Source organism: Talpa europaea (genome assembly GCF_964194135.1).
Source record: "Talpa europaea genome assembly, chromosome: 8".
In the NCBI taxonomy this organism is placed as follows: Eukaryota; Metazoa; Chordata; class Mammalia; order Eulipotyphla; family Talpidae; genus Talpa; species Talpa europaea.
In genome coordinates, this window is record NC_140075.1 from 4,665,559 (window position 1) to 4,683,735 (window position 18,177).

The 18,177-nt window shown below is 37.7% G+C and overlaps 1 protein-coding gene across 2 annotated transcripts; it reads right to left on the reverse strand.

The window, feature by feature from the left end:
• Positions 1–3,027: 3,027 nt before the first annotated feature.
• LOC311175900 (interferon-inducible double-stranded RNA-dependent protein kinase activator A-like) lies at positions 3,028–16,217 on the reverse strand (the record flags this gene model as incomplete). 2 transcript variants are annotated; one of them, XM_084241094.1, is made up of 8 exons in its annotated part: positions 3,028–3,185; positions 5,124–5,298; positions 8,366–8,460; positions 9,689–9,806; positions 11,147–11,225; positions 13,605–13,686; positions 15,469–15,638; positions 16,121–16,217. In XM_084241094.1, the coding sequence occupies 8 exons, from the start codon at positions 16,183–16,185 to the stop codon at positions 3,028–3,030; spliced, it is 942 nt and encodes a 313-aa protein (XP_084097220.1). The 2 variants fall into 2 exon arrangements, with proteins under 2 accessions (XP_084097220.1, XP_084097219.1); XM_084241093.1 differs by lacking the exons at positions 15,469–15,638; positions 16,121–16,217 and having other exon boundaries at positions 13,556–13,617.
• Positions 16,218–18,177: the final 1,960 nt, after the last annotated feature.

The window sequence follows — 18,177 nt, forward strand, 5'->3', positions numbered from 1 at the left end:
CCCATCACACAATTCAACTCATCAAACTCATCAATTCAACACCCCTTATAAGATTTTACTTGTTCACACTGAAGTCTAGAAAATGTGCCCAGGGACAAAGAACTAGGGTGAATGTGGGGGTTCACTTAATGTGTTCCCCTCCAGGCTAACAATCTGTGTTGTTGCCCAATGTCTGAAAACAGCCCACTGGTGTCTCTTGCGTGGGAGGGCTGGCCCACAATCTGCCATCCCATCATCATGGAGGCTCTTACATTAGAGATGAGGAATGGAGAGCTCAAGCAACTGGTCCAAAATTCATATAGCTTTTTATGTGTTGGTGCTAAATTCAAGCCCAGGAAATCTGATTCAAAACTGCTCAATTACTGCATGAGATATGGTTTTATGTACTACATATAAAATGTCTTGTCCAGTGTCAGGAGACATAGTTAAATCTTTTGTAAAGTCTACATATTATTTTTTTAAAACCCTAAAGTGCAGTATGAATTTGTTCTTAGTCCAGTGCTTCAAGTGGAAGATGGCCAATAGGACATAAGCATCACCGTAGTAATACTCAGTATTTTTTTTTAACATTAATCTTTACTATTGTCCTACTATAATCAAGTGAAAACATGGCATTTGCTGTTTATTTGCATGAATAATCCTTAACTTTCCTTTGGCAATAAAATCACCCTATTCACTAGAAATGTAAAGCAAAACAAAATCATCCAGGAATGGGTATTCCTGTCAATTTTGGAATTTCAAATCAATAAATACTGTGCAGTAACACACCCGTCTTGCCACAAAGGAGATTGCAATAAAATAAAGAGGAAAGCTCATGAATTGGAATGTATTTGTAGTAGAGCTCAGCACTGAAAACACCATCTAATTCTTAATCTGGTACCTAAATGAGCTTTAATTTCTCGTCATATATGCAAATATATCATCTCTAAGCCTGACCTCTTTCTTGCTTTTATCCCATATGCTTGGTTTGTCTCTATCTTCTGCCTCTTTTTTCCTGATGTAAATCATGTTCAAACTTCATAGCTACTCCATAGTAATTCATATGTCTACTCGCACAAAACAAAATGCTGTCAAAATTCATTCTTGTCAAAATGAATCACTGCCCCTGGTGGGCCATTGCGAATGAGCCACTGCGTGGCTGATGGGTTTCCTTGAGGAATGGGTACTCAGCATTAATCTTTGTTGCTGGCAGGCTGAACCATTAGCTGTGGGTATAACTGGATCAGTTGTGAATGTGGAGGTCCAACCCATGAGGCCAGTGTTTAGCCTGTAAGCCCGTCACAGTGGCTATCAAATGCCAGCTGCTAGATGATGTCAGCAAGCCAAGTCACTTCATCAGCTTGGTTGTTTAGGGGCTCTCCCAGCATGGGTGTTTAATGGTTGGATCAGCATATAATGTGAAGCTCTCCACACTTTGTACCCATTTACATATCATTATTTCAATTCTTCTTGTCCTTATTTGTCTGGTCTATTCTTCTCAGGTCCCTAACCTTCTGACCAAGTCGGTTGCCAAGTACCATCTGACTTTGGGCCACTTTCTACACAAACAGTACTTCTGTGTGTATTGTTACCATATATTTACGAGTGTGTGTGTGTGTATGTGGGGTCAAACTGCTCTCTTGGAGGATTTCCCCTTATCACTAGCTTTCATGGTACCCTTAGTGGGGTTGTGATCTTGTCATCTATTTTCAGGTTGCACCCTTATATTGGCCTTACCCGCCTGAGTCAAGTTCTGGCCTTTTCACATCCATGAATAACTGGCCACACAGGATCAGTGGTGATAGGTGTGAGCTCAGGAAAAGGCAGTGGTGCAACACTGGTGGCTGACACATGAATCTGGGCTCCCTGCCGAAGTAGCATAGTGTCCTCTATCCACTGTTTGGTCCCACACGTAGCCTTCATCTTACAAAGGATTTCTGCACAACTTACCCACCCTTCTCGCTTGATGGGACCGTTAGAAACCAGTTCCTAATAGTTTTCGCAACAAGGCCATGGAATGTTCCATTGTTAGGTGCTACATCTCTACCAAGGTCCAGCAGCATAGCAGGAGCTATTTATAGAAAGGTATTTATTTTTCTGTTACAGATGGCAAGGCCTTATTCCAGAGTCCTTTAAGCACTAATTGTCCCATTGAAACTTGTCATAAATGTCATATAGCATCTTTTCCTACCACTGATGCATCTAAAACAGGCATAGTTGCCTGTTCAGCCTACTGGGGAATTAACCTAACAAGGTGAATAGGTATAACCAACTAGATTAAGAGCCTCAACAAAAGGGTAAACAAAATGCTGCACCTGATGATGCAGTCAACTTCCTTGAAAATCTGGACAATCTGACAGGAGTTGAACTGTATCTTTAGAATGCATGCTTCCTAACTGATAGAACCAGAAGCAGAGAAAGCATAGGCGTGACTTGGGGGTACCTTAAACTCAGTTATCGTCAAGAATAGTCAAAAGAAAGGAGCCACTGTCAAGCCAGTAACATATAAAATGAGCAGAACCCATTATAACAACAGCTCTTTATTACATGGATTCAAATACACAGCAGACTAATCATGTTCCCTGAAATTTAATAATCACATTCAGCAAGAGCCTGTTACTGTGTTCATAAACATTCTAATTCCTTACAATTCATTTTACAGAGCCTTGTGCAATAAAGAGGTTAAGCAACAGTAAGAAAGACTGTTGCTAGCAGTTTTATTTCTTCACCTTAATTACCATCATCATCATCAATAATCATGCAGTTTCTTCCTTCTATGTACATGGCATTGTAAAATGGGTGCTACATTCTGCCTATGGTACAAAGTTTATAAATACAATACACCAATACAAAGTTGAAGCCATTAAAAAGAGCTTAACACAACTACTAGGAGATAATTAAATGTGGAATGTGGATGGACTCTGAAGAGAGAGAAACAACACACAAACTCAGACTTTATAGTAAATGTTTTACTTGGGAAGAAAGAGAGAGAAGAAAGAGAGAAAGGGAAACTATGTGCTACTGAAGGGTTTTCCGTGTTTCTCAAGTTTACTTTCTTTCTGCTATTATCTTCAAATATTGCAGAGTGTTGTGAGCGGCATCACTCTGTGCGTTACCACAGGAGATCCCCGAGCCATGGCAGACTGTGATGGGACTGGTGGACAATTCAGCAAGACACTGATACTGCCCATTGGCACTCAGTTCTTCTGCAAGGACATATTTAGACATGGTTGTAAATGCCAAGGGAAAAGAGAGCAGATCCTTTATAAATAAACAGCTTTTATTATCGTAATATTTTATGTTCATCCTTCCATAAGTATTCATGATCTAATAACCTAATCATTATCTTTGTTATCCTTGTACAAATGAAATGAAAACCAAAGTACAATGCTCAGTTATAGCTATTCTCTAACACAGCTGAGCTTCATAATCACTTGACAGAACTTTAAGGAAATAAAGGCTGAGGTTGCATTGACCTGCTCAATCAAAAACAAAATGCAAAACTGGGGATGCAGTGGCCAGTCTTGCATTAAAAAAAAAAAAAAAAACTCCAAAGGCAACTCCAAACCTCTCCCTTGGAGATCACCTAGGTTCTTTGGAAGGTAATTGCATAGAAGTTTGCCAAAATAACTGACTGTGGTTTTTAGACACCTGTTCTGAATTTATAATCACTATTTTGTTCTCAAAATTAGTAAGAAGTATTTCAAAGACATCATTAATTCATAATTAAAAAATCACCTCAGGTTTCCTATTTTATGGGATTCAAAATCTTCCTTAGTCCTATTCATGACAAGACATTCAGTTCTGGGTCTTAAACATCCAGAAGTATGGACACTTAATAAATATTTAGTGGATGAATAGTCTCTCATGAGCTAACTTTACTAATTTTCTGTCTGCATGCAATTCCTAGGTTCTACATCAATCTCAGTATACCTATCACACACAAACAGAAATTGCTCAGCTTTTTAAACTGAATTTTAAAAATCCATCTGACTTGCTTTCCAATCTGTCTGTAGTTGTCTTATCTAAGACTAAGAGCTAGAGAAAATATAGATGACAGTTGGGCTGGGATGATCTTATACATTGAATTGTCACCATTTATCTCAGAATAGATTCGACGTAACAAATTGAAGAGACTGGGACTCATAAATTTGCTACTTGCTCTAGAAATGTGGTTGTCTTTTGGTTATGCTGCCTAATCAGGACTAGTTCAACAGTCAATCTATTGAGATTCTTTACCTAATCTGGATCTACCACTGACTAGCTAAGTGGCCTTGGATGAGTTTCTCAAAGGTATCTTACCTTATTTTACACACATACACACGTAAATATATGGTAACAGAACTCATTTCACAAAGGTTACTCTGAGACTGCAGTAAGTTGATATAGAACAGGGCCTGGCACAGAGCAAAACTATACATCTTAGCTATTGCTGCTGTTACTATTATAACTATATAGATATTAGCTATTTTCCATAAGAATGGGACATATTGGTTATAGATGTTACTGCTCTGGTAGTTATATGTAGTCAGAATTTCTGATGAATGAAATAAACTATGAAATAAGTTTTTATTTCTCAAACATATTTTAAAAATAAACTTGCTAAATAAATAAGATGCAGAATAGTTTTTAAAAAACATTATTTTTCCTATTAACTGTCAGTATTGTTTGTATTTCTTATTCTGATTGTATATACTTAGAAATTTAATTAGTTATCGAACATTAAAAATTGTACCATGGAATATTACTCAGCATTCAAAAAAGATAAACACATGCAATTTGCAGCAACATGGATGGCGCTGGAAGGGATCATGCTCAGCAAAATAAGCCAAAAAGAAAAAGAAAAATACCGGATGGTCTCACTCATAGCAGGAATCTAGAAAACTTAAATAAGGGACCAGGAAAATGAATAACTATAAGAAAGTGAAAATCAAAATCAACAAAAAACTATGAACCAGAGACACTTTTAGGGGGGCGGGGGCGGGAGGGGAGGGATTGGGTCCAGAATGGGGGGGCTGCAATTGTATGGGGAATATAAAAATAAAATTTATTATTTAAAAAAAATTGGTTCAGTAAACTAGTACTTCTCTCAGAAAAAAAAGGAAACTTGTTTTGAGATAATCCAAAAGAAAAATAAATCATACCTATATCCAAATGTGTTATATTAAATCCTTGTTCCTTGGCAATTTCACTAAGCATCTGGATGTAATCTGTATTTGGAATACTAAGGAGGCTTCTTTTCAGCAAGTTTATCTTTTCACCTGGAGAATTCCTCAAGGAATGCCAAGTACATCCTAAAGAATGTCCTACTACATTTGTCTGAAAAACAGAAATATAGATTAACACTCTTAACTAGGATTGGGTTCCAACACTGTTATTAAAAGTATATGTCCACCTACAGAGCATTTTTTCTGTAAAGCAGTCAAAAATCCATTAAAAGTACCAAGTTTTACAGGAATTAATTTTTTTTTCAATTTAATTTTTTTGTTGTTGTTGGAAAATTCTACAATAGGGCATTAGCAGAAGCAATTTTAAAGGAAATGAAAGTTTTAGGGTAAATTTTAAGTTTGTACTGAGAAGTCTGGAGGTGTGTGGTGTTTGAGTTAACTGGACATATTCAGGTTAATTACAGACACATTAATTCTGAGGAAGGAACTGTGGTTGAGCCTCATGGTGATGGGGGAGTATCTGTTTTGAGACCTCAGTTGCCTATCATTTTGGTTGTTTTGAAGCAGTAATATTTTTCTCAGTGCACATGAAATTTAGATGTTAAAGAGAGGATAGCTACCAGTTGGCTTAGACATTTTAAACTTTTGTTTCCTTAGCCTGCTGTTCCTGGCTGAGTTTATTCAACAGTACATAGCTTTAGCAACCATAAAATATTTGATTGATTAAGCAAATAGTTTCAAAAATAAATTTCAATGTTAATTTTTCTTAACCTGCCCTTCTCCACAGAGTAAGGATATAGATCTAAAAGATTTCTGATTTTTTTTCACTATGCAACATGAAACACACTTGAGAGAGAAGTCCTAACTCTAAATTAGGGAGCCCTACTCTAAGTTCAGTCTACTGGCATTGTGCTAAAATGCACTCTGTTAGAAAGTATACACTACTCACCTTTTTCTCCTTTACAAACTGAGTCATATGTATATAATCTAGATTTTTGTTTTCACACTTTTGCACTTTTACACTTTTTGCAGATTAACCCATATGCAAGATGACTGACTTGATCTTTGCCTAATCCGATGAATGTTACAGAGCACTTGCTGTCACTATAAATGTAAATCTTAAAAGGGGATACATGAAAATAAAGGGCTGACATTTAAAGTCATATTTTAAAAATATCACCAAATCTATTTGAAAACAAATCGATTCATGTTATACTACAATTTGGGGGCCTTTCAGGTTTCTCCTTTCAAAAACATTTCTGAATATATGAAAACTATCAGGTATTTTCCCCCCCAAAATAGTGTGTTTTTTTGCCTATCAATAGTAACTATTGGGATACTTCCGGTTGTGCATGACTTTTTCTTTGAGACAACAGCACAATAACGGTGCAATCCATTTGGTTTATGTAAATATTTCATTCCTGTTTAATTGTTGTTACTCAAATTTTCACACAACAGACATTACTTGTTTCATTTATGATATATTGCAGCTTAAAGTTATGTTACTATATATGGACATAGCTATAGATTTGGTGCTTTGCAAAAAAGCACTTTAACTTTAAAATTTTAACTAGGTAACACAAGTATACAAATAAAAAAAGTCACAAGAAAATATAGAAGCATGTGCAATAATATACTAGAAGTGTTTAAAAATACTTTTCTATAGTACAAAAGTCTCTCGGTTGAATTTTGTGATGATCACATTAAGACATAAGATATATAAGAGCACTGTAAACAAATCTGCAAAGAATTAAATTAAGAGCAATTTTCATCACTTTATTATTTTAATATTAAATTTCAATCATTATAAAGCAGAACATATACTATAAAAATGTTGAAAAGATTTAAAAAAGGTATTAGTGGATATCTTTATTTTATTTCTGAAATTAATGGGGATGAATGTAATATGTAAACAAGTGCTTGATTTTTTCAAGCATATATTTTGATCAAAGCAGGGATAATTTAGAAGTGTTTCTCTGTGGGGCTGGTGGCTCAGCAGTTGAGCGCTTGGCTGCGAGGCTGCCCGCATCCTCTGCAGTGCCAGTTCGTTCCCCGGCCACTGGTGAGGGTCCCACAAAAATAAATAAATAAATAAATAAATAAAAAAGGAGTGTTTCTCTGTGATGAGTGCTGAGTTTTGTCAAATATATTCTTGGCATCCGTTAAAAGGATTGTTTTTTTCTTCTTTAATCCTTTAATGTGTGGTTAATTAGAGTTACAGATTTACTAATCTTGAAATATCCATGCATTACTGAAATAAAGCTTCCTTGCTGGGTTGACATATTATTATTTTAATTTCTTTTTTTTTAAAGATTTATTTTATTTACACAAGAACTGGGGTGCAGGCCAGAGGGTGGGAGTGTGAGAGAATTCACCAGAGACAGAGTGGGGAGCAGAACAGGCAGACAGACCGAAAACACTACTTGAGGGGAGCAGTGGGTGAGACAGGAGAGGTCTGTCGCGCCATGGGAGAATCCTGGCCAGCCGGGAATTGAACTTGAGCTGCAGTGGCTGCAGACAGCTTCACAGCGCTGCGCTCAACCCGCTGCGCCACCAGGGAGGCCCCTTATTCTTTTAATTTCTATTGAATATTAAGGTGTTTCAACATAAGGGAGATTAATCCATAATTTTTTTCCAATGGGATTTGAAATTGTCAGGTCTTTGTGTTAATGTTATATTTGTTTTTGAGAGTATAAAAGCTTTCCTTAATGTTGTGTATATTGCCTGGAAGAGCTTAAATGGCATTGGAAATGATCTCTTCCTTGATTTAACAGAATTTAATGCAAACTTAACGAGCTTTGTGATTTTAGTGTCATTTGATTTAATTTTAGAAGAAGTAAGTGTGAAGTTTTTTTGTTTTTTTTTTTACTAAGGTAAAACTAAAATTCTATTATTTATTTGTGTATAGTCTGATTTGTCTACAGAAGGAGCCCTTATTTTATCATAAACTCAGAGAAGACACTGCTGAAGTCCTTACTTCTCATTTCCTAGTTAATACACTTCTTTCAAATAATGTATTTCCCAAGCTCACTTACCTGGTCACACCCGTGTCCCTGGCTTACAAATAGGATGCAACAAGGGTAGCATACAACAGAACAATGAAGAGACTAAAAAGAAAACTGCAACTGTGAAGCATCTATACACAAAATCAAGGGAAGTTTCCTACAGCAAGAGATGCTTAATCACATTAACATCATAGCTGTACGATCACTACTCACTAAAGAAATGTGGTTCTCTGGAGAAATATTACTGAATTTGGCAAGAAATTTCTCAGCAGCATTTCTCTTGGCTTGTTTTTTTGATGCCCCCTTCCCTAAATAAAGAAATAGAAATGATAGATTTAGAAAAGGAGTTTGTGACTATAAAGGATGATAAAAGCATAAAGTATTGGGTTTAATTAGAGAACAACCTCTTGATTTTATTTCCTGATTTTATGCTCATGGTTTTCTGACGACATATTTTCTTGCTGTGCTTCATACAATTATTAATACTTACATTTCTGAAGGCATTTCTTTTAACAGTTTTCTTTAGTAATAAGTTATAATTTCTGTTTTTCTCTGACAGTTATACTTCCCTATATCCGACTTAGTGAGCTATATTTAGTTTTATTAGGACCAAATATTAAATTTAATCAAGGTACATTTGAATTACTCCCTTATCTTTCAATGCCTATTTCTTATTTACCATCTCTTAAAACTGACTACCATGTGGAATTTCTTTGTTTAACATGAATAAGGGCTTAGAAGATGGTAAAATAAAAAGCCATCTATTGCCATGCCTTTGTTTTAAAGCTTTAAAAATTGAGGCTCAATGAGGCTAAGTAATTTATCTAACCTTGCCAATAAAAGACTGTATCAAAAATGGAAATTGAGGTCCCTGCTTCTGCACCAGCCCAGGCTACCTCTCAGGGGCAAACTATTGCTTATTATTTGAAACTAATATCTAACCAAGGTACAGTTACATTTCAAGCCACTGTAAAGATGATAAAAAGATGTGAGAGAAGTTAAAATAGGAATTCTCACTAGTTCTTTTTCAAGTACCTATTTTTCCTCAAAGTTTATGGTCTTTAAAACAGAGAACATGCTATAATTCAAAAGGATAATTTCTACCTTATTTTTCTCTTACTGCAATTTTTTTGTCATTTAGCCTCTTATTAATCATTTTGTTTTCAAATGTAATCTTCTGTTCCTATTTTTACAATAGCTACAAGAATCTAAGTGATTTACTAATTTTTCCAAAACATGTTTTTTAAAAGTCAATTATCCATCAATGGAGACTTTTAAAGGTCCATTATTTGTTTTCTTATTAACAACCATGATGATTTTTATAAATATCAAATTATGAAGTAAAAGTATCTTAAGCCAAATATTTACACTTAAATTCAACTGCAGAAAAGTGAGAGACAGTAGAGTAGCAGAGTGTCAATTTTTTTCCCACAGAAATATCTAAAAAACTAGCACAACAGATATTTCTGTGGTGATACATCATATGAAAATATTTCCAATGTCTTCAACTGTGTGAGAGTAAAAAGAAGTAAGTACCCGTCTCCATAAATGACTCTAGCCTGCAAATCGTAGTATATTCTCTCATATGAGCAGGTCCTCCCTCCTGGAAAAGGGTATATTCAGGAAGTCTCCAGCTGTGATGAATAGCCAGTTCCTATGAAATCAACAGTAATTTTTAATAGTAATTAGCTGTCATTTTTATTATATATTGCTTCAATCACATAAATGATATTCCTTTATGACTTTGATTTCCTTTCTAATTATATATTTGAAAGGAATGATATTCTGCAAAGAAAAAATGAGGACTGACCCTCATTTGTTTCCCAAAGATATGCTTGCATTTTACATTTTATAAGACTACAGTACTGAAGTTGACATTGTTTTCTGCTCTAAGTGCTGTTCTTCCATTAAGCCACAGTAAACTGATATCAATCAAAAGGGTTCAAAAAGAAAGGCAAGTTACTATCACCCTTTTTTGGGAACATCATAGAAATCCACATGTCTCACTACCCTCAGTTCCTAAAGCCTTTCCCCTCCTAGCTTTTTTTTTTAAAGATTTATTTATGCATACAAGAGCTGGGGTACAGGCCAGAGTTGGGGGGGGGGAGTGAGAGGATTCACCAGAGACAGAGCGGGGAGCAGAACAGGCAGAGTGACTGAAATACACTGCTGAGGGGAGCAGCGGGCAAGTCAGGAGAGGTCTGCTGCCCCATGTGGGTTGCTCCCTGGCCAGCTGGGGGATAGAACTCATGCTGCAGAGGCTGCGGATAGCTTCATAGATTGTGTCTTAACCCTTTGTGCCACCAGGGAGGCCCCTCCCCTCCTAGTTTTATACTTCCACATCTATAGCTGGCCAACCACTGCATTTAATCAAAAGCAGATGACAGCAGAGACAGCAACCAAATAGACTTGGATGCTGTTAAAGAAAAAGGGGAAGAAAGCTACAGAAGAAGCCACATAGCAAAAAAGAGAACAAAGGACTAGTTGGATAACAGGTAGGGGAATTGTCCAACAGAGCACATGGATAATTTGCAAGGAGGATATTCTGCATGCTGAAATTCAAAGCTGAATATATTTTTTTGGTAGAATAAGCAAATAAACAGACTACTTCCCTTTTCTTGAGTTAGGTTACCCGGCTCGGGTCCTTTTTAAAGTCTTCTGTTTCAACAGAAGTAGAAAGGTTTGCCATAGCGTGGCAAGAAATATTCTTAAAGTATAAAACACTCTACCCATGTGCACTGAGGTCCTCTTGATCTCAAATGAGAATTCCACAAACCAAAGGCAGATACTGTATATGGAAGAATATCCAAAATGTAAATAAATAGAAAAATAACTTCAAGTTAGCACTGTAATAACTAATGATAACTTGAAAAGAAAATATACTATCTTATCTTTAAAATATTAATTCCTTGTTTCAGCGCCTGTGATACTATCAATTTATGACATCTTTTTTCAGTAGACAAAATGTTAAGTGTGAAAAGCCTAAGAACTTACCTGTAATGAACCAATAGGATTAAGCTGGTTCTTTGGTTGCTTGGAAGGATCAGGCATTAGGGGGTCAGGAACTGCAAAGCTAAACATTTCTTTAAAGTATTATAAAGCAAGATAATTTCTCCAAAGTATTAAACAAATAGCAAACATTTCCATTTAACCCTCTATGCCTTGCTGCTCATTTCCCAAGGAAAGTCCTTTCCTCTCATCTCTTATATGATCTGATCTGTCTATGACCCAAGGTATATATCAAATGCCACTTCAGCTAAAAAGGCTATCCTTTCACCCAAGTGGTACAGAATTTCTCCCTCCTTTATGCAATTTTAATACTGGGTTTAACACTTTCTTCAGAAATCATTTTACCATGAATTATATATCCTTACAAATATATCCCTCACCCAAACTCACCCTTCCCCACCCCTGTTCAGATTGTTAAATCCTTGATGGGGATTTTAAGATCTATGAATTACTTACCTTTATATGCCCTGTAGTACTTTGTATAAGGTAGGGGTTCAATAAAAATGTATTTAAATAAAGTATACTATGTTTACAACTACACAAGAAAGGGAAGACTAGCCAGGAAATTTAGCCTGGCAATGTGTGTGATACAAATCATAAATGTGTTACATCCAGGAACTATGGAAGAAAGATCTGTTTGACCTATTATCTGCTCAATGCTAGGATAATCCTCCTAATGTTTATAGGTATCCTGCATAAAATAGATAGCCTGCATGGATCTGGTTTCAGCATGTGAGAATATGATTGCAGGAAAAGAGAAGAATCTCTTCTAAGTAGTTGGAAATTACTAGTTATTTGGGAGTTCAGTGCTTAACACTAAATAAGCTATATTCCAAGGTTACTACTACCAAGGCAACTGAAGAGTCATTTATTCCTTGATTAATGAGGTCTAGTTACTGCCAATTCCTCAAGTTTCTTATCCAAGTGCCAGAATTTGAAACTTTACATAGACTGATGAAATACGAATATTCACTTACAATGAGGCACGCTGAATTGAAGCTACCCAAATAATTGTGATGAAGTGAGAAAGTCTGTGTATTAATTAAATCAGGCCACTTTAGGCCTGATTACAGCTTAGTGTTCCCATCTTATCTGTCAAGAAGCACAAATATATAGTAGTTAGCCTTTTTTGCTGACAAAGTGAAGTGCCCAAGTGTATAAAGGACATTCTGCACACTCATTTTTACAAATATATGCAACACTTTGGGCTGCACAGAAATAGCGTGGCCATCAACAGCAAGGGGAAAATCTAACACCTGTCACACCATTTAACATGTCATGAAAGCTAGCATAAATCAATTATAATTGATGAACTTCAGAATCAAGCATCATTTTGTGAAATCCAAAGCTTGTCACTGGTTACTTCTAAACTTCCCAAATGGTTCAGAGTGACAAAGAAAAAGGGAGGAGTGCTGCATGAGAACCTCAATAATCTCTAAGCTATAAGTCCTGCTATGACCAAGAACAAAAACACATAGTCTATATTCCCAGGAAACTCTCCTATAGGCTATGAGCAGATTATATCAGATTGTACTCCAAGATATTTGAGTGCATGTAGAGAAGAACTTGAAGGCATGCCAGGCCCCAGGACATACCTCTCAGGAAACAAAGGATGCCACTTTATGATACATGAAATGCTTTAGAACTGACACACCATCAGAAAGCACCTAAAGTGAAATACATTTAATTTGGATAGATATATCAAGAATTAACATCTCACTTCACTATCCTCTTATATTTGTATATATTCTATCATGTGAAGAAATACCTTTGTCTCCTTCTTCTAAACTGGAATTCCTTAAAGAATACTTTTAGATTATCCATTGCTACCACACAGTTTGATTTTGTCAGTGTAGAAACAACACAATCTTTTTTTTTTTTTAAGTCTGCATTTTTTTTTTAAGATTTATTTATTTATACAAGCACTAGGTACAGTCAGAAGCACGGGAGGGTGAGAGAATTCACCAGAGCCAGAGCGGGGAGCAGAGCAGGCAGAAGGACCGAAGTACACTGCTGAGGGGAGCAAGGGGGTGCAATAGAGGTCTGCATGTGGGACACTCCTCCAGTGGCCGGGGAGCAGCTGGGGATCGAATCAGCGCCGCACAGGCTGTGGGCAGCTTTGCAACCCAGCACTCAACTGCTGCGCCACTGGGGAGGCCCAGAAACAACACAAGAGAGTTGTCAGAAAAATCCTGGCTTTGTACTACTGTACCCTATAAGGGGGGCTAATTCATGAGAATCTTCATTTCGTAGTTAATTGCTGGTTTTAATTTTTAAGAATAAACTTGCCTTTAATGGATAACAGGTCTTTACAAAGAACAGAATTTTAGAGCTAGACACTAACAACTGTTTACTTTGTTGCTTTTGTGAGCATGTCCAAACTTTTAATCTTACCTCAGCCATGATATTTTTGAGCTGCAGAATACAAAGAAATTTAGCTCACCAAATACTTGCATTGGCTTTCAAAATGTTTATGGCAGCCTCTGCAGCTCTATGTTTTGCCATCTTCTTACTTGTACCTTCACCTGAATTAAGATGAAAAAAAATTGTATAGACTATATGTTGTGAAAATATGAAGCATGTATAGATGATTTTATAATACAAAGTCACTACAGAATTTATATACTTAATAGACTAAATACAAAAATAAAGTTATAGTTACTAGGTAAATACAAATACACACTCATAGTTACACACTATAATAAAATAGTCCCCAGATGAAATTAATACATTAAAAATCATGATTTAATGTTTCATATATTTAAGTATATGCATGTTCACATAAAAATCCTTATTATTTCTACTTTATGTGTGTCCATTACATAAAATGGTAATGAAGTAGACCATGGCATATACACCTTTGGAAAAAATGCAACTTAGTATTTTACTCTTCCCTTATTCCTAGAGGAAGAAAATTCTTCTGTAGCAAAAAGTTTTCTTTAAGGGAGTTACTTCCAGCAATAGTCACTGCAAAAGGTGCACAACTGTACTCAAATGGCCCATCCTATACTAGATAAAATCTATTTGCTTGGCTAAGCTGTCACTGACTTCAAGTTAAGTGGAGAATGTTTCAGTAGGGAAGATTGTAACAGCTTCTGTTACGTGTGTTCCACATCCCTATGTGGGTAGCTAAGAGGGATAATGGACAAACCTGACTAATCACTTAGACTGGTATTTAAATTTCAGTGACCAGTCACACATGGCATTTTTCTTTCTGATTTCAAATTAGGTATTGAGAACCCTGTGGAAGTGGTATCAGAGTCCAGATGTCCATTGCTCTGTGTGGAAGAAACAAAAGGCACATGGATTAAGTTTCAAGTGTGACCCTCAAGTATCAGAGGACAAACATTTATCAAAGGATACTCAAGGGTATTCTTTTATCCGTTAACATAGGTGTCAGGGATACAGCAGAGAACAGAGTCTCTGCCTTGAAAGAGCACACAGCCTAGTGTGGGATTTTGTCTATAAAGAAGCTTCAAGGTAAATAATGGACTTCAGATTTCCAGGGATATAAAGAAATGCCTTCAGGTTGCCATGGTGGATGTTCAGCCTTCCTGAATATTTTTCTTGCTAGTATTCCAAATTAAATTTAGTACCCACTATTTCTTGTGCTTGTGATTAATAGATAAGGAATACAATATCTACATTTACAAAGGGGCAGTTCAGTTATTTTCTTAAACTTACAGAACATAATAAGCTATGAGTCTGAACTCTGAAATGTAATTTATGAGCTCTCCAAATCTGTTTCCTCGTGTATAAGAAACGGGATAATGTCTTATTAAAATACCTGTAAAGTTTCAGAAACTGTAGACTCTAGACTCTACTAAGCAATACATTGTATTTGAGCCTTCTGGACCCCTCATTTTGCTTAGATACAGAATACAGTGTTGTATAATGGGCCCAACGGGCCAAATGGTGTATTCACAGAGTGGAGAGACTCTGAAAGTTCTCAAATCATGCCTCCTGACCCAGATTTAGCCATCTGTGATTACAAAAAAACTATGAAATCTGATAGCCCCTACTGATCCAGTACTGCTCCAAGAACAACTGCTTCTCCTTGAATCTTGGAAGTACCCTACCATCCCTAGGTTATGTTTCTGAGCTTCTCTGGATATCTAGGGAAGAGAAAATTCCAGTGAAGTTGGTCTCAGTGACCTGAGATCAGACATCTCAGTTTCAAGTGCCAGCTCCCCACAAGCTACCTCTGGTGAAAAAAAAAAAAAAAAGGCACTTCTCTGAACAGAAAAGTAATGTCAAGTCTTGACAGCCAACTCTGCATGGTCATGTGGTTAGCTGTGCATACAGACCTGTGCAGATTATGTCACCAACGGTTACTCTGAAGGTGAAAGTGGGCACGTGCATTTGCACATCGGATCGTTCACACTCATAGACCGGGATGTTCTTGGTCTTCATGCCATATTCGTGTAATACCTGAATCGGCATTTTCCCTGGTTTAGCTGTAATCATCTTCCCCAAACTGCAAGAACCAGAAAGAGGTGTGCTTTGTGTGCATGCCAAAGCGGGAAGGAACAGGATCTCAGAAGCCAGTTTTGACAGCTGCCAAGGGCGCCAAGGAGGTACTCAAAGCTCCCCAGTGGCCAGGGCCAGAACTGGCAAGGGACACCATCTACCTGCCCCAATGCGGCAGGGCTGGGGAGGGTGCGGGGTTCTTTAGGGTGATAACTTAAACACAGGCAGGAAGGCTTCCCAGAACAGGGAGGTCACCCGTGCAGCCATCTCTCTGGACCAAGTCCACAGAGCTCTTTCCCACGGACTCGCCACCTCCGCGCACCCCACACCCTAGTCAGAAAGAGGGGCGGGGCCAGGCCAGACTCCCGCCAGCGGCGGCCGGGAGGGCGGGAATGCCCCGGGAGAGCCGGCTCCCGCTCCTGCGCCCCCGCCTCCCCGGCCCCGCATCTCCGGGCCCCGCCTGGGCCGCCCCTGCTGCCCGAGGCTGACCTGAAGGTCCCGCTGTCCTCGCGCTCCAGTGGCGGGGCCACGACGCGATGCCTGCTCTGGGACATGGCGAGAAGGGACGGCTAGGCGCGGGAGGAAGGGCTGTGAGGAGCCACGTCTTCACTCCCCGTGTTTGATGTGTTAAAAGGTGATTCTAAGGAGCTTCTGCACAGCAAAAGAGACAATAACAAAAACAAAGAGAAACCCCACCAACTGGGAGAACATTTTTGCACCCAACACTAATGATAAAGGACTGATCACAAAAATCTGCAAAGAGCTGATGAGACTCAGCAACAACAAATAAAATAATCCAGTCAAAAAAATGGGCAGAAGAGCTAAAAAGAAACTTCTCTGAAGAGGAAATGCAAATGGCCAACAGACATATGAAAAAATGTTCAACATCACTTGTAATCAGGGAAATGCAAATCAAAACTACCATGAGATACCATCTCACACCAGTGAGAATGGCACATATTAAAAAAATTAGCAACAACAAATGTTGGTGAGGGTGTGGAGAAAAAAGGAACTCTCCTGCACTGTTGGTGGGAGTGCAAACTGGTCCAACCACTATGGAGAGCTGTGTGGAGATTTCTTGACCTACTAAACATAGAGCTTCCATATGATCCAGCAATTCCACTGCTAGGTATTTACCCAAAGGACACAGAAACATCAATTCCAAAGAGCACCTGCACCCCTATGTTTATAGCAGCACTGTTTACAATAGCTAAGCTTTGGAAACAACCCAAATGCCCAAAAATAGATGACTGGATCAAGAAGATGTGGTACATATATACCATGGAATATTACTCAGCATTCAAAAAAGATAAACACATGCAATTTGCAGCAACATGGATGGCATTGGAAGGGATCATGCTCAGCGAAATAAGCCAAAAAGAATAAGACAAATACCGGATGGTCTCACTCATATCAGGACTCTAGAAAACTTAAATAAGGGACCAGGAAAATGAATATAAGAAAGTAAAAATCAAAATCAACAAAAAACTGTGAACCAGAGACACTTTTTGGGGGGTGGGGGGCGGGAGGGGAAGGATTGGGGTCAGAATGGGGCGTTTGCAATTGTATGGGGGAATATAAAAATAAAATTTATTATTTAAAAAAAAATAAAATAAATAAATAAATAAATAAAAATAAATAAAAAAAAAGGTGATTCTAATCCTAACTCCTCTAGGCAATTAACACCTGTGGCTACACTAGCCTTACAAAAGGTCAATGATGCCCTCAACAATCAACAACTGTTGCGGCTAGATTATACTAAGCCTTGGGAGTTCATAATTTTGGTCACCCCACACACACCAACAGGTGTTTTGTGGCAAAAGGGGCCACTGGAATGGTTACATTTACCAGTTACTGCAAAGAAGGTTGTTTGTCCCTATGCTTCCCAAGTGGCTGCGTTAATTGTTAAAGGAAAGCATAGGAGCGTTGAGCTTTTTGGCCGAGAATTTCCTGTTCTTGTTTTACCTTACAAGAAAGAACAACTTAATGACTTGCTTAGTTTAAGTGATGACTGGCAAATAGCCCTGCAATCTTTTTCGGGTGAAATAAAGTTTCATTTGCCTCCCGACCCTGTGCTTCATTTCTTTAAGAAACAGGCTTTTATTTTTCCAACCATTGTTAGCACTGTGCCTTTGCCAGAACCTGCTGCACTTGTGTTTACGGATGGCTCCTCCAACAGTAGAGCTGCTTTCGTTATCAATGACATACCAGAGTCCATCCAGACAACAGAAACCTCAGCCCAAAAAACTGAATTATTTGCAGTTCTCACAGTATTTAAAATTTTACAAAATCAGCCATTTAACCTTTTTACTGATTCCCAATATGTAACCAGATTATTTCCTGATATTAAGACTGCTGTAATTGCTGATGCTAAGACTACCATTCCTCCACAGCTATTGGAGCTGCAAACTTTAATAAGATCTAGGACATCCAGAGTGTATGTTGGCCATATTCGTGGTCATTCTAAATTACCAGGTCCTCTAGCTCGAGGGAATGAACTGGCCGATTTGTTGACTCGAGCAGCAGTATTCACAGTACAGGAGGCA